Genomic DNA, 19,517 nt, shown 5'->3' with positions numbered 1-19,517 from the left:
TACTGAAATAGAACATATATGGAATCAGTAGTAACAAAGAAGTGTTAAAACAAATGAAAAAATATAGACACCCTTTGCCTTTGATGACAGCTTTGCACCCATCTTGGCATTCTCTCAACCAGCTTCAAGAGGTAGTCACCTGGAATTGCATTTCAATTAACAGGTGCCTTCTTAAAAGTTAATTTGAGAAATCGTCTCTGTCCTTTTATTGCGTTTGAGCCAATCAGTTTTGGTGATGGAAGGGGGGGGTATACAAAAGATAGCCTATTTGTAAAAATACCAGGTCCATATTATGGCAAGAACAGCTTCAAATAAGCACAGAAGAAGACAGGTCGCATCATTACTTTAAGACATGAATGGTCAGTCAACACTGGAACATTTCAACGAACTTTGAAAGTTTCTTCAAGTGCAGTTGCAAAAACCATCACAGCGCTATGATGAAACTGGCTCTGATGAGGACGACACAGGAATTGGAAGACCAGAGTTACCTCTGCTGCAGAGGATAAGTTCATTAGAGTTACCAGCCTCAGAGAAGTTTGCTAGCCCAAGATGAAGATGCGTGTCACAGAGTTGCAAGTAGACAGTGCACAATCTGTGTCTGTTTTGATGTCTTCACTATTATTCTACAATGTAGAAAATAGTAAAAAATAATGAAAATCCCTTGAATGAGTATGTGTTCTAAAACTTTTGACCGGTAGTGTATGTGCTGGATTGGTCTTTTACAGTGAGTTTGTTCTTGTTTTATCATGATTTTGGCCCATTCACTCACATGAACTATTCTATTTCATTACCAATGAACCTAGCACTGAGTGTCAGCTGGCCTTACGGATGAGGTAGGKTAGGGTCACTATCATTGATAGAACCAGTGTTACAWTAAGTAACCCATAATGTTTTGCCATGCAGGAGCGAGTGGCCAGCTTTGCCCACCACCYTTGCCATAGACTTCTCCTGTGATGAACCTGGCGCACTGAGTCAAACCAGAGATCCGGAACATGAGGCCCAGAGGATCATAGGMAAGGACATCAAAGAGGAACAGAACCCTCTCAAAGGGTTCRAGGTCAGCAGATCCATTTTTCAAATAACTAGGAAATTCTTGTTAAAAAGTAGTTTAAGTGRTAGTTCACWCAAATTACAAAATCTCGATAGTTCACCCAAATTCCAAAATTACATATAGGTTTCCTTAACTTTTAAGGAGTCGATTAAAAACTAATATGTCAATATGGGTGTAATTTGGGTGAACTGTTATGAAAAGAGGAACTCATCAGAATAGGTGGTACCTGATACCTCTTTAAAATAGTAGAATTACTCGAATTATTTGATCTACTACTGACCTGTGTAATTTCCTTTTTTTTTTAGAACATGAAAGACTGTGGGGTCCCCAGAAAGCTGACTGTTAGTCAAGTTGAACAGCCTTCCAAAAGCTATGCCCGAGTCTCCTGTGACACCACCAGCAATGGCTTGACTGGAAGACTGTGTGTGGAGAGGMAAAGGTATAGACTTTCATCAGCTTCTTGTTTTTTGAAACCAGATGAAATTGTTGATGACACTTTAAGCAGACCATTAAGTTAACGTAACATTTTCTTGCTTTGCAGAAAGGACCAGACAACCCATTTGAACACTTGTTCTCCAGGTTGCCAATCAGAACTTGGTATTCAGTTGCAAAATTCTACCACATCTGCTGATAAGGTAGCTATGGACTGATTTCTGGTGTTTCTTGTGGTCTGCTACAACAGTACTAATACTTTAGAGTAAAAATCCAATGGCAATGTCCGCGTGATWAACAGGGTGTGTTGATTTTAACTGGGTTTACAACTTTGAAGGTTGTAAACATYGAGCGTGAACCCCCAGTGTACTGTAGTTTTCCTTTATCTGCAATTGGTTGAATTTGGGCCTGGATGCATCCCACTGGGTTAACCACTTCCTCCTCTTGTTCTCTCTCTTCCTCTCCCGTTTCCTAATTTCCTCTTCCTTTCTGTTGCTTGATKGTTGAAGACTCTGTCATGGCTGAAAGACAACCTTGCTATGTCAACCCCCAGCCACCACACAGCCAGTCTGAGTGGTCCAGAGGTGACTAAAAACCTGTCAGCTGATATTTACCAGGACAATGTTGTTTCGAACACGATCTGCTTAGACATGTTATAGCTTTTCATTGCATAATATTCAGTCCTTGCAATGGTACTTATCGGATTCAGAAAGTTTTACATTGGGCAATATATACTGAACAAAAATATAAATGTAAAGTGTCGGACCCAGATCCCAGGATTTTTCCATTTGCACAAAAACCTTTTTCTCTCAAATTTTRGGCACAAAMTTGTTTACATCCATGTTAGTGAGCATTTCTCATTTGCCAAGATAATCCATCCACCTGACAGGTGTGGCACATCAAAAAGCTGATTAAACAGCATAATCATTACATAGGTCCACATTGATGTGGGGACAATAAATGGCCACTCTAAAGTGTGCAGTTTTGCCACACAACACAATGCCACAGATGTTTCAAGTTTTGAGGGAGAGTGCAACTGGTATGCTGACTGCAGGTATGTCCCCCAGAGCTGTTGCCAGATAATTKAATGTCCATTTCTCTACTATAAGCCACCTCCAATGTTGTTTTAGAGAATTTGGCAGTATGTCCAGCCGGCCTCACAACCGCAGACCACGTCTAACCACGCCAACCCAGGACATCCACATCCTGCTTCTTCACCTGTGGGATCGTCTGAGACCAGCCACCCAGACAGCTGATAATACTGTGGCTTTGCACAACCGAAAGAAATTCTGCACAAACTGTCAGAAACCGTCTCAGGGAAGCTCATCTGCTTGCTCGTCATCCTCACCAGGGTCTTAACCTGACTGCAGTTCGGTGTCGTAACCGACTTCAGTGGGCAAATGCTCACCTTAGATGGCCACTGGCACACTGGAGAAGTGTGTTCTTCATGGATGAATCCCGGTTTCAAGTGGACTGGGCAGATGGCAAATAGCGTGTATGGCGTTGTGCGGGTGAGCGGTTTGCTGATGTCAACGTTGTGAACAGAGTGCCCCATGGTGTCGGTGGGGTTATGCTGTTATGCTGTTGACATCAGCAAATCGCTCAGCCACAGGCATAAGCTACGGACAACAAACAAAATTGCATTTTACCGATGGCAATTTGAATGCCATGACGAGATCCTGAGAACCATTGTCGTGCCATTCATCCGCCGCCATAACCTCATGTTTCAGCGTTAAAAGGCACAGCCCTGTGTCGCAAGGATCTGTACACAATTATTGGAAGCTGCAAATGTCCCAGTTCTTCCATGGCCTGCATACTCACCAGACATGTCATTCATTGAATGTTTGGGAATACGACAGTGTGTTCCAGTTCCCGCCAATATCCAGCAACATCGCACAGCCATTGAAGAGGAGTGGGACAGCATTCCACAGGCCACAATCAATAGCCTGATCAGCTCTATGCGAAGGAGATRTGTTTTGCTGCATGAGGAAAATGGTGGTCACACCAGATACTGACTGGTTTTCTGATCCATGCCCCTACCTTTATTAAAGGTATCTGTGACCAACAGATCCATATCTGTATTTTCAGTCATGTGAAATCCATAGATTAGGGTCTAATTAATTAATTTCAATTGAATGACTTCCTTATATGAACTGTAACTTGGTAAAACCTTTGAAATTGTTGCATGTTGCGTTTATATTTGTGTTCAGTATATGTATGATGAGATTTGCAGAGGCTATCAGAGTTGCRGTCATTAATTCTGGCAAAGGGTTTAAATTGATCTGATAAATCAAGGACACTACTTTCATTATCAGGATTATCCAATTCATTAATATAATTTACAATTCAGAAATGTTTAAATGTGACTGTTAAATGGAAAAGATTTTATTTTATCCTACAAAATGACATACTAGACTAGAGCAAACATTCATGTCCAATGCTTTGGGACAGGAAAAGCCAGGGTCAACCCAAGGCCAGCACCAAGGTTGTGTGAAGATGGAAGACCTCCTTGGCCAAGTGGAAACGTTATGGGAAGTTCTGAGGAGAAGACTTCATAGAAGCATGATTTATTCAAACAGCTCTGAGAGGATCAACTTGGAGGTATTGATTATTTGTGTCTACATACTGGTCTGGGCTTGTATTCATAGTGTCTCAAAGTATGAGTGCTGATGTAGGATCAGTTATGTATTTTAGATAATAATTAGTAAGATTATATGGATAGCGGGACCTGACTCTAGATCAGTACTCCTATTCTGAGACGATCTTTGGTCCCCAGAGGGCAATTTATGCAGCATTGAATACAAATCCATGCTATCCTTTGTAGAGGGATGACAATCATGAGACAGACAAGGATCGGCTCGAAGGACGCCTGTCAGAATACAGTGCAACCATGGAAAACGTGGAATTCTGGAGCGTCCCAGATGTCAAGGAGCTCTCTGAGACATTGGAGGAAAACGACAGAGGAATGCTGACAGAGCTGCTGCGGTGTCTTGACCAGGATGAAAACGTTGATCGTTGCGAGGTAGAGCGACAGGTAAGGTTTCAGCTTTATCCGTTTACGTGGTTTTCCAATACCGCTTTATTCATGTCCTTTTTGCAACTCTGTTTTCTCAAACCTCCGTAAAAGGTGGGGGTGTTTTTTTTCTAGATACAGACACTCCCACTAAAACTCCCATTAGACCTCAACAAGACATGGTCACTGGCCTTACAGGCAAAGCTAACCACACTCCAATTCTATCACCAGATAACTTAATAGATGAATACAACCACAATCTACCAAAATACTGAGTAATTTATTTGACTATCATGGCAGACCCTTACTGGACAAATGGATGACCAGGGGTGCATGGACTACCCTATGGAGGACCTTGGTGAAGCAGTGGAGAAAAGAGGACATTCCCTCTATCAAAGTCAAGACACCCAAGAACTTCTGAGTCAGGTAGGAGTTGATTGAACAGTTTTTTATTTGGATGTGGTCCTTTGTAGTTGGTAGAGCATGGTKCTTGCAACGCCAGGATAGTGGGTTTGATTCCCAGGACCACCCGTAAGTCAAATATGCACGCTTGACTGTTAGTCCGTTTGTACAAAAGTGTCTGCTAAATGGCATATACTGTATTATTGTTTTCTGTTGCTTTTAACAAAAAAACACCACAAATTAGCACACTGTGCTTGTAGAGTTTCGCAAACTGAACAATAGCAACAGAAACATAGCCTGATTTTACTAGCATTGACTGGTTCAAGTAGTGTAACCAGTCAATGTTCGTAAAATCAGGCTGTTTCTGTTACTTTTGTTCAGTTTGCGAAATTCTACAAGCACAAAGTGATTTTTTACCTATTAGATCAAATAAAATCTGTGACGCCCCCTCTCTTCTCTCCTTTCCTCTCCTCTCTTCTACTAGCACTCAACACTGACGCTGCACATCAACCAGCTCTTGTCCAGGTGTGCAGAGTTCAGCATGGACATTCTGGACACTGAGACAGACATGGCAGTCAGATGTGAGCCCTATAGTTCTGAACTCGAGGGACTGCAGGAGCAACAGGATGAGCTAGAGGTATATACAGTATATGTATATACACAACCGTTCAAAAGTTTGGGGTCACTTAGAAATGTCCTTGTTTTTGAAAGAAAAGCAAATTTTTTGTCCATTAAAATAACATAAAATTGATAAGGAATACAGTGTAGACATTGTTAATGTTGTAAATAACTATTGTAGCTGGAAACGGCAGATTTTTTATGGAATATCTACATAGGCGTACAGAGGCCCATTATCAGCAACCATCACTCCTGTGTTCCAATGGGACGTTGTGTTAGCTAATCCAAGTTTATAATTTTAAAAGACTAATTGATCATTAGAAAACCCTTTTGCAATTATGTTAGCACAGCTGAAAACTGTCGCCTCTTCACTGTTGACGTTGAGACTGGTGTTTTGCTGTTTAATGAAGCTGCCCCCCCCAAAAAGCTTTTCTTTCAAAAACAAGGACATTTCTAAGTGACCCCAAGCTTTTGAATGGTTGTATATACACAAACACACACACACACACACACACAGTGGCAAGAAAAAGTGTGAACCTGGATTTCTGCATAAATTTGTTTTCATGTCTTTATTGAACACACCATGTAAACATTTGTAGTGTAGGGTGGTAAAAGTATGTGAACCCTTGGATTTAATAACTGGTTGACCCTCCTTTGGCAGCAATAAACTCAACCAAATGTTTTCTGTAGTTGCGGAACAGACCTGCACTACGGTCAGAAGGAATTTTGGACTATTCATCTTTACAAAACTGTTTCAGTTCAAGAATATTCTTAGGATATCTGGTGTGAACCGCTCTCGAGGTCAGGCCACAGCATTTTAAATCGGGTTGAAGTCAGGACTCTGACTGGGCCACTCCAGAAGGCATATTTTCTTCTGTTGAAGCCATCCTGTTGTTGATTTACTTCTGTGTTTTGGATCTTTGTCCTGTTGCATCAACCAACTAATGTTTAGCTTCCATTGGCAGACAGATTTACATTTACATTTTACATTTAAGTCATTTAGCAGATGCTCTTATCCAGAGCGACTTACAAATTGGTGCATTCACCTTATGACATCCAGTGGAACGGCCACTTTACAATAGTGCATCTAAATCTTTTAAGGGGGGGGGTGAGAAGGATTACTTTATCCTATCCTAGGTATTCCTTAAAGAGGTGGGGTTTCAGGTGTCTCCGGAAGGTGGTGATTGACTCCGCAGATAGCCTTACGCAGATAGCCTTACATCTCTAGAAAAATGTCTTGATAAACTTGAGAATACATTTTTCCGTCAATGATTGCAAGCTGTCCAGGTCCTGAGGCAGCAAAGCAGCCCCAAACCATGACGCTCCCTCCACCATACTTTACAGTTGGGATGAGGTTTTGATGTTGGTGTGCTGTGCCTTTTTTTCTCCACACATAGTGTTGTGTGTTCCTTCCAAACAATTCAACTTTAGTTTATTCTGTCCACATAATATTTTGCAAAACGCGCCGTAGAACATCCAGGTGCTCTTTTACGATCTTCAGACGTGCCACAATGTTTTTTTTGGACAGCAGTGGCTTCTTCCATGGAGTCCTCCCATGAACACCATTCTTATTTAGTGTTTTAAGTATCGTAGACTCGTCAACAGAGATGTTACCATGTCCCAGAGATTTCTGTAAGTCTTTAGCTGACACTCTAGGATTCTTCTTAACCTCATTGAGCATTCTGCACTGTGCTCTTGCAGTCATATTTGCAGGACGACCACTCCTAGGGAGAGTAGCAACAGGGCTGAACTTCCTCCACTTATAGACAATTTGCCTTAACGTGGACTGATGAACATCAAGGCTTTTAGAGATACTTTTGTAACCCTTTCAAGCTTTATGCAAGTTATTAACAATTCTTAATCTTAGGTCTTCTGAGATCTCTTTTGTTCGAGGCATGGTTCACATCAGGCAGTGCTTCTTGTGAATAGCAAACTAAAGTGTTGTGAGTGTTTTTTACAGGGCAAGGCAGCTCTAACCAACATCTCCAATCTCGTCTCATTGATTGGACTCCAGGTTAGCTGACTCCTGACTCCAATTAGCTTTTGGAAAAGTCATTAGCCGAGGGGTTCACATACTTTCTCCAACCTACACTGTGAATGTTTAAATGATGTATTCAATATAGATAAGGAAAATACAATCATTTGTGTGTTATTAGTTTAAGCACATTGTGTTTGTCTATTGTTGTGACTAAGATGAAGATCAGACCAAATGTTATGACTAATTTATGCAGAAATCCAGGTAATTCCAAAGGGTTCACATACATTTTCTTGCCACTGTACATGTATAGAAAAGAGGACATTCCCTCTATCAAAGTGACGACAACCAAGAACTTGTGAGTCAGGTAGAAGTTGACTGAACAGTTTTTAATTTGGATGTGGTCCTCTGTAGCTCAGTTGGTAGAGCATGGTGCTTGCAACGCCAGGATAGTGGGTTTGATTCCCGGGATCTAATATCTGATACAATACCAGTCAAAAGTTTAGACACACCTACTCATTTAAGGGTTTTTCTTTATTTAGACTATTTCTACATTGTAAAATAATAGTGAAGACATCAAAACTTTGAAATAACACATATGGAATCATGTAGTAACCAAAAAAGTGTTAAACAAATCAAAATATATTTTATATATTTTTGAATAATCTAAGTAGCCATCCTTTGCCTTGATGACAGCTTTGCACACCCTTGCCATTCTCTCGACCAGCTTCACCTGGAATGATTTTCCAACAGTCTTGAAGGAGTTCCCACATATGATGAGCCCTTGTTGGCTGCTTTTCCTTCACTTTGCGGTCCAACTCATCCCAAACCATCTCAATTGGGTTGAGGTTGGGTGATTGTGGAGGCCAGGTCATCTGATGCAGCACTCATCACTCTACTTGGTCAAATAGCCCTTACACAGCCTGTGGGTGGGTTGGGTCATTATCCTGTTGAAAAACAAATGATAGTCCCACTAAGCCCAAACCAGATGGGATGGCGTATCGCTGAAGAATGCTGTGGTAGCAATGCTGGTTAAGTGTACCATGAATTCTAAATAAATCACAGACAGTGTCACCAGCAAAGCACCCCCACACCATCACACCTCCTCCTCCATGTTTCACGGTGGGAACTACACATGTGTAGATCATCTGTTCACCTGCTCTGCGTCTCACAAAGACAAGGCAGTTGGAACCAAAAATCTCAAATTTGGACTCATCCTACCAAACGACAGATTTCCACCGGTCCATTGCTTGAGTTTCTTGGCCCAAGCAAGTCTCTTCTTATTATTGATGTCCTTTAGTATTGTTTTTTTTTCACGCAGTCTCCTCTGAACAGTTGATGTTGATGTGTCTGTTAATTGTGAATCATTTATTTGGGCTGCAATTTCTGAGGCTGGTAAAGCTAATGAACATCCTGTGCAGCAGAGGTAAATCTGGGTCTTCCTTTCCTGTGGCGGTCCTCATGAGAGCCAGGWTCATCATAGCGCTTGGTTTTGCGTATTTCATATTGACCGACCTTCATGTCTTAAAGTAATGGAATGTCGTATCTCTTTGCTTATTTGAGCTGTTCTTGCAATAATATTGGAAAAGCATTACAGGTGAAGCTGGTTGAGAGAATGCCAAGAGTGTGCAAAGCTGTCATCAATGCAAATTGTGGCTACTTTGAAGAATCTCAAATATAAAATATATTTTGATTTGTATAACAATTTTTTGGTTACTACATGATTCCATATGTGTTATTCATAGTTTTGATGTCTTCGCTATTATTCTACAATGTAGAAAATAGTGTAAATAAAGAAAAACCCTTGAATGAGTAGGTGAGTCCAAACCTTTGACTGGTACTGTATGTATACATACACACACACACAGTTGAAGTCGGAAGTTTACATACACTTAGGCTGGAGTCATTAAAACTCTTTTTTCAACCACTAAACAAATGTCTTGTTAACAAACTATAGATTTTGCAAGTCAATTAAGACATCTACTTTGTGCATGACACAAGTAATTTTTCCAACAATTGTTTACAGACATTATTTCACTTATAATTCACTGTATTACAATACCAGTGGGTCAGAAGTTTACATACACTAAGTTGACTGTGCCTTTAAACAGTTTTGAAAATTCCAGAAAATTATGTAATGGCTTTAGAAGCTTCTGATAGGCTAATTGACATCATTTGAGTAAACTGGAGGTGTACCTGTGGATGTATTTCAAGACCTACCCTCAAACTCAGTGCCTCTTTGCTTGACATCATGGGAAAATGAAAAGAAATCAGCCAAGACCTCAGAAAAAAGTCTGGTTCATTCTTGGGAGCAATTTCCAAACGCCTGAAGGTACAGCGTTCATCTGTACAAACAATAGTACGCAAGTATAAACACCATGGGACCCCACAGCTGTCATACTGCTCAGGAAGGAGATGCGTTCTGTCTCCTAGAGATGAACGTACTTTGGTGCGAAAAGTGCAAATCAATCCCAGAACAACAGCAAAGGACCGTGTGAAGATGCTGGAGGAAACAGGTACAAAGGTGTCTTTATCCACAGTAAAACAAGACCTATATCGACATAACCTGAAAGGCCGCTCAGCAAGGAAGAAGCCACTGCTCCAAAACCACCATAAAAAAAGCCAGACTACGGTTTGCAACTGCACATGCGGACAAATATCGTACTTTTTGGAGAAATGTYCTTCGGTCTGATGAAACAAAAATAGATCTGTTTGGCCATAATGACGATCATTTTGTTTGGAGGAAAAAGGGGGAGGCTTGCAAGCCGAAGAACACCATCCCAACCGTGATGCACGGGGGTGGCAGCATCATGTTGTGGGGGTGCTTTGCTGCAGGAGGGACTGGTGCACTTCACAAAATAGATAGCATCATGAGGAAAGGAAAATTATGTTGATATATTGAAGCAACATCTCAAGACATCAGTCAGGAAGTTAAATCTTGGTCGCAAATGGGTCTTCCAAATGGGCATTGACCCCAAGCATACTTCCAAAGTTGTTGCAAAATGGCTTAAGGACAACAAAGTCAAGGTATTGGAGTGGCCAAAGCCCTGACCCCTGCTCCAAAACCACCATAAAAAATATTATAGAAAATTTGTGGGCAGAACCGAAAAAGTGTGTGCTAGCAAGGAGGCCTACAAATCTGACTGTTACACCAGCTCTGTCAGGAGAAATGGGCCAAAATTCACCCAACATATTGTAGGAAGCTTGTGGAAGGTTACCCGAAACGTTTGACCCAAGTTAAACATTTTAAAGGCAATGCTACCAAATACAAATTGAGTGTATGTAAACTTTTTTACACCTTTATTTAACTAGGCAAGTCAGTTAAGAACAATTTCTTATTTTCAATGACAGCCTAGGAACAGTGTGTTAACTGCCTTGTTTACGGGCAGAACAACAGATTTTTATTTTGTCAGCTCAGGGATTTGATCTTGCAACCTTTCAGTTACTAGTCCAACACTCTAACCACTAGGCTACCTGCTGCCCAGAAACTTCTGACCCACTGGGAATGTGATGAAAGAAATGAAGGATGAAATAAATCGTTCTCTCTTGTATTATTCTGACATTTCACATTCTTGAAATAAAGTGGTGATCCTAACTGACCTAAGACAGGGAATTTTTACTAGGATTAAATGTCAGGAATTGTGAAAMACTTTCTTTAAATGTGTATGTCCAAGGTGTATGTAAACTTCCGACTTCAACTGTACATACATACAGTCGTGGCAAAAACTTTTGAGAATGACACAAATATTAATTTCCACGAAGTTTACTGCTTTAGTGTCTTTAGATATTTTTGTCAGATGTTATTATGGAATACTGAAGTATAATTACAAGCATTTCATAAGTGTCAAAGGCTTTTATTGACAATTACATGAAGTTGATGCAAAGAGTCAATATTTGCAGTGTTGACCCTTCTTTTTCAAGACCTCTGCAATCCGCCCTGGCATGCTGTCAGTTAACTTCCGGGCCACATCCTGACTGATGGCAGCCCATTCTTGCATAATCAATGCTTGGAGTTTGTCAGAATTTGTGGGTTTTTGTTTGTCCACCCGTCTCTTGAGGATTGACCACAAGTTCTCAATGGGATTAAGGTCTGGGGAGTTTCCTGGCCATGGACCCACTTAGTTATCACTTTTGCCTTATGGTGGAATGCTGGAAAAGGCATTGTTTGTCACCAAACTGTTCCTAGATGGTTGGGAGAAATTGCTCTCAGAGGATGTGTTGGTACCATTCTTTATTCATGGCTGTGTTCTTAGGCAAAATTGTGAGTGAGCCCAATCCCTTGGCTGAGAAACAACCCCAAACATGAATGGTCTCAGGATGCTTTACTGTTGGCATGACACAGGACTGATGGTAGCGCTCACCTTGTCTTCTCCGGACAAGCTTTTTTTCCAGATGACCCAAACAATCGGAAAGGTGATTCATCAGAGAAAATGACTTTACCCCAGTCCTCAGCAGTTCAATACCTGTACCTTTTGCAGAATATCAGTCTGTTCCTGATGTTTTTCCTGGAGAGAAGTGGCTTCTTTGCTGCCCTTCTTGACACCAGGCCATCCTCCAAAAGTCTTCGCCTCACTGCGCGTGCAGATGCACTCACACCTGCCTGCTGCCATTCCTGAGMAAGCTCTGTACTGGTGGTGCCCTGATCCCGCAGCTGAATCAACTTTAGGAGACGGTCTTGGCAGTTGCTGGACTTTCTTGGGCGCCCTGAAGCCTTCTTCACAACAATTGAACCGCTCTCCTTGAAGTTCTTGATGATCCGATAAATTATTTATTTAGGTGCAATCTTACTGGCAGCAATATCCTTGCCTGTGAAGCCCTTTTTGTGCAATGCAATGATGACGGCACGTGTTTCCTTGCAGGTAACCATGGTTGACAGAGGAAGAACAATGTTTCCAAGCACCACCCTCCTTTTGAAGCTTCCAGTCTGTTATTCGAACTCAATCAGCATGACAGAGTGATCTCCAGCCTTGTCCTCGTCAACACTCACACCTGTGTTAACGAGAGAATCACTGACATGATGTCAGCTGGTCCTTTTGTGGCAGGGCTGAAATGCAGTGGAAATGTTTTTGGGGGATTCAGTTCATTTGCATGGCAAAGAGGGACTTTGCAATTCATCTGATCACTCTTCATAACATTCTGGAGTATATGCAAATTGCCATCATACAAACTGAGGCAGCAGACTTTGAAAATTAATATTTGTGTCATTCTCAAAACTTTTGGCCACGACTGTACATACATTCATACATTCATACACTACCGGTCAAAAGTTTTATAACACCTACTTATTCAAGGGTTTTTCTTTATTTTTTATATTTTCTACATTTTTGTGCCTTATGGGTCTCCCAGTCATGGCTGTGTCCCAGGCTGTGATCGAACCCGGGTCTGGGATCGAACCCGGGTCTGTAGTGTTGCCTCAAGCACTGCGATGCAGCGCCTTAGACCGCTGCTCCACTTGGGAGGCCGGCCTCCATCATTCTTAAATGGAAGAAGTTTGGAACCACCAAAACTCTTCCTAGAGCTGGCCGCCCAGACAAAAACTGAGCAATCAGGGGAGAAGGGCCTTGTTCAGGGAGGTGAACAAGAACCCAATAGTCACTTTGACAGAGCTCCAGAGTTTCTCTGTGGAGATGGGAGAACATTCCAGAAGGACAACCATGTCTGCAGCACTCCTCCAATCAGGCCTTTAATGGTAGAATGGCCAGATGGAAGCCACTCCTCAGTAAAAGGCACATGACACCCCACTTGGAGTTTGCCAAAAGGCACCAAAGGACTTGGACCATGAGAAACAAGATTCTCTGGTCTGATGAAACCAAGATTGAATTCTTTGGCCTGAATGCCAAGCGTCACTTCTGGAGGAAACCTGACACCATCTTTATGGTGAAGCATGGTGGGGGCAGCATCATGCCGTGGGATGTTTTACAGAGGCAGGGCCTGGGAGACTAGTCAGGATCGAGGCGAAGATGAACAGATCAAAGTACAGAGAGATCCTTGATGAAAACCTGCTCCAGAGAACTCAGGACCTTAGACTGGGGCGAAGGTTCACCCTCAAACAGGACAACGACCCTAAGCACACAGCCAAGACAATACAGGAGTGGCTTCGGGACAAGTCTCAATATCCATGAGTGGCCCAGCCAGAGGCCGGACTTGACCCTGATTGAACATCTCTGGAGAGACCAGAAAATAGCTGTGCAGCGACGCTCCCCTTCCAACCTGACAGAGCTTGAGAGGATCTGCAGAGAAGAATGGGAGAAACTCCCCAAATACAGGTGTGCCAAGCTTGAGGCATCATACCCAAGAAGACTCGAGGCTGTAATCATAAAAACATGTTTTTGCTTTGGGGTACTGTGTGTAGACTGATGAGAGGSGGGGAAACAAATTCATCCTTTTTAGAATAAGTCTAATGTAACAAAATGTGGAAAAAGTCAAGGGGTCTGAATACTTTCTGAATGCAGATATTGTGTATGCTTCAGTTTGCTTTAACTCTCTATTGCATTGTATTCAACTTTTTTTCTTTGAATTGTCAGATCTCATCTCAGATTCAGACTTTACACTTGTGTTAAAATTCCGAACATCATTAATAAAGGGATAGTCCTCTCAAACTATCCAGCAGATACCCGTCAATAGTGTATGCTTGGCTATCCAGTCATGGTACATGATGAGTTCAATCATACTAGCCATGGTAGCCCTCTATAGAATGAAAGACCTGAAAAAAATATTGATTTTGTTTTCATAGCAGAATGCAACCCTATGTCCATTATCTAGCAATAGATTATGACAGGCGTTATTAGTTCAGAACTCGCTAAATTTGATTGGTTTTGAGCCTCTGTCAGGCTTAAACTCTGATGCAAGAATATTCAAGTCACCTGCAAAAGTGTAATTGTTCCACATAAAACATACAGTATGATCTTCTTTCAGAAGGACTATCAGGTCATAAAAGAGGAGGTGGAAGAGATGGAGGGACTGGCTTTGCGACTACAGGTCCTCCTACCTGACATGACAGGGGCTTTGGGGGAGGACATCCATGCGACCCAGCAAGCTTGGGAGGAGTTGGGCTGGAGCATGGCAGAGAACCAATGCAACCTCCAACAATTTCAGCAACTGCAAGACTTTCTTAGGGCCTACCTGGCCATGATGTGAGCAATTACACATACAGTATGATGTCAAATATTGTTCTTGGTACAATTGGTTCTTGATACAACTGAAATGTTGTTCCTGTTTTGTTCTGAATAATGCACATGTATATGTTAAGTGCTCATGAATATGCGTATTATGTTTATTGTAATAACCACAATGTACTTACTGACGCCCCCCCCCCTCTCTCTTTCTTTCTCTCTCTCTCGCTCTGATGTTTCCCCTACAGCTCATGGACAGAGGACACGCAGACTTGCATTTTCTCAGAGGCTTCAGTCCAGCAGTGGAGATTGGCAGAATCGAGTGTTCCATCTGAGCTAGATCTGAGGATAGAGCAGAAGTTTGACGAGTTTGACAAGCTCGCTGCTGCTGGGCAGAAGCTTATCAAGGAGCGACATCACTTGGCAGATATTGTGAGTTCTTTTACAACAGGGGTCACAAACATATTTTCCCCCTGTGGACCACAGCCTTTGAAAAGACTGTGATTAACTCAATGATTTGTACTTTCACTTGTTTTAAAAAATTGAACTAGTCTAGTTGCACAAACCCCAATGACCCAACCATTAGAAGAGACTGAAAATATCTGGCAACTGTTTTATACAGATAAAGGAGAGGACTGAGGAACTGCAAAGCATTCTGGGATGGATCCTGGTGTACTGGAGGGCACAGAAAGACCAGCTGGGTCGGGAGAGGTCAAGCGATTCAAGAAGTGATGACCCTCAAGGAGACGCAACCAGATTTTCACAAGGTCAACCCCAGGTAGGATATCCCTGCTACCCCCTAAAAAAGGTATAACAATTATAATAATGAAAAATGAATACATTTACAGAATATCCCTGCTTTCACACCAATATGATATTTATTCTTTATAACAAATTCTTTCAGAACAATACCATTGTTCTATTGAAATTAGACACATTTAACGCACTGAACTACATCGCTGTTGTGAAGCTACCGTAATAATGTGTATAGAAGACCAAATGCTTTCTGATTATATTCTACCTGCCCAAATCTTTGGTTTTCTTTGCAGAATCTATCCTCTCTGGCAGAACACAACAAGTCCTCTGAAAGCCTGTCCACAAAGCACAGGCTCATGGTGGCGAGCCAGTTTGAAGGACCACAAAAATCCCAAGCAGGGATAGGTCACCATGCAGAAAACTTTGCCAAGCCAGTAAACGTAACACCACACGTCCCCTTGGATGTGGCAGTCAACTCGCCCAGCATTATCCTTGAAGAGCCCTGTGCTACTGTCACCCCACTGGGCAGCAGCATCAACCTCATCCTCAGTTTTGACCAACAGCCACCAGGGGGCGGTCTGCAACAGGGTCCAGTGGAGCCAAAGCAGGCGGTGGAACCTGTGCATAGGGTGAGTACAGATCACCACATATTCATATCTACATACCACAAGACAACATCAACCAAATTAAAAAGGGAGTACGCAAAGTTTTGGACAACCGTCAGATTTGAATTCTGTTGCTGTTGATGTCTGTAAGCAGGTAGTTGACCCAACGTGTATAATGATGTTATACTGTCAAGTCTACCGAAAAGGCACAAATACACTACATGGCCAAATTAGTGGATTCAGCTATTTCAGCCACACCCGTTGCTGACAGCTGTATAAAATCGAGCACACAGCAATGCAATCTCCGTAGACAAACATTGGCAGTAGAATGGCTCGTACTGAAGAGCTCAATGACTTTCAGTGTGGCACCATCATAGGATGCCACCTTCCAAACAAGTCAGTTTTCACATTTCTGCCCTGGTCAACTGTAAGTGGAAACATCTAGGAGCAACAACGGCTCAGCCATGAAGTGGTAGGCCCCACAAGCTCACAGAACAAGACCGCCGAGTGCGTAAGCGTGGGAAAATCGTCTCGCCTTGGTTGCAACATTCACTACCGAGTTCAAACTGCCTCTGGAAGCTATGTCAGCACAATAACTGTTTATCGGGAGCTTCATGAAATTGGTTTCCATGGCCGAGCGGCCGCACACAATCACACTTCACCATCTGGCAGTCTGACAAACAAATCGGGGTTTGGCGGATGCTACCTGCCCCAATGCATAGTGCCAATTGTAAAGTTTGGTGGAGGAGGAATAATGGTCTGGGGCTGTTTTTCATGGTTCAGCCTAGGCCCCTTAGTTACAGTGAAGGGAAATCTTAACACTACAGCATACAATGACATTCTAGACGATTTTGTGCTTCCAACTTTGTGGCAACAGTTTGGGGAAGGCGCTTTCCAGTTTAAGCATGACAATGCCCCCATGCACAAAGCGAGGTCCATATAGAAATGGTTTGTCGAGATCGATGTGGAAAAACTTAACCGGCCTGCACATAGCCCTGAACTCAACCCCATCGAACACCTTTAGGATGAATTGGAATGACGAATGGCGAATGTGGCTGAATGGAAGCAAGTCCCCGCAGCAATGTTCCAATATCTAGTGGAAAGCCTTCCCAGAAGAGTGGAGGCTGTTATAGCAGCAAAGGTGGGGACCAACTCCATATCAATGCCCATGATTTGGAATGAGATGTTCGAGAGCAGGTGTCCACATACTTTGTAGTGTAGTGTATTTCAAGGCCGATAAACCTATCCCCACAGCTAATAATACAAAAAAATCTTGTAGAACCTCAAGACGTTCAGGCACATTTCTACTGTGTTTAACTTAAAAAGCTTTAGATTGGGACTGGGATAGGGAGAGCTGATCCTAATGGCTTAGAGCAGCTATTAGTAAAGGAATGTGCTGTAAGATTTCTGTCAGGTCCCCCATTCCAGAAGTGGTATTTCATCAACTTGGCTCACACTCAGTGGATTAGTCATGGTCAAGCCATTGCCACTGCAGCTGGGTATGAGACCACCTCATCTCCATGTGATTTTCACAAGGTTTGCGGAATGTAAGATCCCATTTTGAAGGCTTGCAGCTGAAGTGATGTCTTAAAATAACGTACAGTATTTTTATACAGAATCAACTACATATTTCATAAAGTGTGCACGAGTATCAGAAATTGGTTCTCCGTAAATGAATCTAAGATGTCTTTGATCATGATTGCATAAGCATTTAATTTCAAGGAACATGAAGGTCACATTTTGCAGAGTTTTGTATTTGAATACATCTAATTATCTTAATCTTTTTCAGGTGAGCACCTATCTGCAAGTCACAGATGGAAGTCCTGTTTTTGAAGATGTGGCATCGTCTCATGTTACTGACACGAGCCACGTGTCAACCACCTTTTCCACAAGCTCAATCAACGCTACTTTCATACCCCAAGTCAGGACTGTCTTGCTCCCCACCTTGCCCAGAACCAGTTCCACCTCTACCTTAAACCTGAAGGGACTGATGAAGAGGAGGAAGAAAATGACACACAGGCACACTGTGACTGGAATTGTCGCAATGCCCAAGCCAGAGGGGGTTACTACCGTGCCCATCGGTGCCACACACAGAGCTTACACCTGGCCACTGGAGGATAAGAAGGAATGCCATGCCACACAAGGGAGTCCAGTTAATACAGAACTCCAACTGTATATCAAAAATAATTCTGTGGTGAGTGTCATGGATGGCAACTCTTCAGGCACGTCAAGCATTCCTCCCGTTCCTACCATCCAGGGGCATTTCTTGCATGGGCCCAATGAGATGACCATTAGGCAAGACAAGAGCCACTATGGCGTTATCCGTCTTGGGTCGATGTTGAGTTTTGACCTGCCCAAGGATTGGGGGAAAATCTCACAGATAATTGCAAAAGACCTCACACCTGAGAAAGTGCCTTTTGAAGCCAATGTGGACCATGCCAGTCCACCTTTGAATCTGTACAGACCATCAGGCTCAAACACACTCGGTCAGACTCACGTATTGTCCAAAGTAATTGKACAGACTTTCGACCTCAGTCCAGAGAAGGAAAGGCATCTTGAAGCTGATGGGGACTGTAGACCGTCAGGCTCAAATACACTCAGTCGAACTCAGAAAGTGATTGGGCAGAATTTCACCCTCAGTCCAGGGGAGGAAAGTATATGCGAAACAGGGGACTTTGCTGTTCAAAATGGTTCACCTTTGAATCTATATAAATTGGCAGACTCAAATACACTCAGTCAGACTCACAAAGTGATTGGACATACTTTTGCCCTCAGTCCGAAAGAAGAAAAGAGCTGCGAAATAGCTAGGCAGGACTCGCAGAAGGTCAGCTCAGAGTCTGTTTCTCTTTTGGTTCAGTGTATCTCGCTACCTGAGAAAGACGACGTCTATCACGACCTCAGAAGCGCCACAAGGAGTCCTGCCCTTGCTGCTGGAAATGAGAACATTTTCTCCAGCACTGTTGGCATCCATGATGAGGATAAGGTCGAGATTTCCATTCCAGTAGCCATTTTGGACTCTAAAAAGCAACACACTGAACCAAACTGCAGCAGCTCGATGATGGATGACCACGCCCGCACTGAACCATCACAGAACCACAAGCACAACTGTTTAAGTGTTCACACTAAGATTCAAGACCTCAATAACCACATATACATCCCTTCTGCAAAGAGGCAATTCGCTTTCCAAAGTGACCTTCGAGTTGTAGAGATCAAGGGCTTGTCTACTGTGTCTGAAGACTCCACATGGATGGGTGTGCGCAGTTCTGGACGAGTCATTGTGTGCTCTGAGGACAACTGTTGCGTGTGCTCCGACAGTCCCGCACCAATGATGGTACTGGGAAAAGAAACTTCACCCAAAAGAGAACCAGATCATATTCATCCTGATCATTGGCAGTTTGAGGAGGAGGAAGAGGAGCTGGAGGATATTTGGAATTGCACAGACCGTGAAAGAGCACCTTGAATTACTGTGGTCCCAAACTCTGAGGTACGTAGATAAACAAAAGTATCCATCTTATAGTTTGTGGTCACTTAGAAATGTCCTTGTTTTTGAATG

The 19,517-nt window shown here is 42.6% G+C and overlaps 1 protein-coding gene across 1 annotated transcript in view; it reads left to right on the top strand.

Annotated features, from left to right (window-relative positions):
* The window catches only part of LOC112070661 (uncharacterized), a 39,454-nt gene that overhangs the window by 14,799 nt on the left and 5,138 nt on the right, over positions 1-19,517 (top strand). Inside the window, exons 6-18 of the mRNA XM_070439065.1 lie at positions 904-1,057; positions 1,357-1,490; positions 1,593-1,686; positions 1,993-2,067; positions 3,935-4,084; positions 4,308-4,517; positions 4,797-4,922; positions 5,383-5,535; positions 14,407-14,624; positions 14,852-15,035; positions 15,226-15,381; positions 15,653-15,988; positions 17,754-19,448. Of these exons, the coding sequence (XP_070295166.1) occupies positions 904-1,057; positions 1,357-1,490; positions 1,593-1,686; positions 1,993-2,067; positions 3,935-4,084; positions 4,308-4,517; positions 4,797-4,922; positions 5,383-5,535; positions 14,407-14,624; positions 14,852-15,035; positions 15,226-15,381; positions 15,653-15,988; positions 17,754-19,424 (3,661 nt within the window). The 3' untranslated portion in view covers positions 19,425-19,448. The remainder of the gene's footprint in view (positions 1-903; positions 1,058-1,356; positions 1,491-1,592; positions 1,687-1,992; positions 2,068-3,934; positions 4,085-4,307; positions 4,518-4,796; positions 4,923-5,382; positions 5,536-14,406; positions 14,625-14,851; positions 15,036-15,225; positions 15,382-15,652; positions 15,989-17,753; positions 19,449-19,517) is intronic.

This window comes from Salvelinus sp. IW2-2015, unplaced genomic scaffold, assembly GCF_002910315.2.
Source record: "Salvelinus sp. IW2-2015 unplaced genomic scaffold, ASM291031v2 Un_scaffold1384, whole genome shotgun sequence".
In the NCBI taxonomy this organism is placed as follows: domain Eukaryota; kingdom Metazoa; phylum Chordata; class Actinopteri; order Salmoniformes; family Salmonidae; genus Salvelinus; species Salvelinus sp. IW2-2015.
This window is presented reverse-complemented; position numbering and strand designations above follow the sequence as displayed.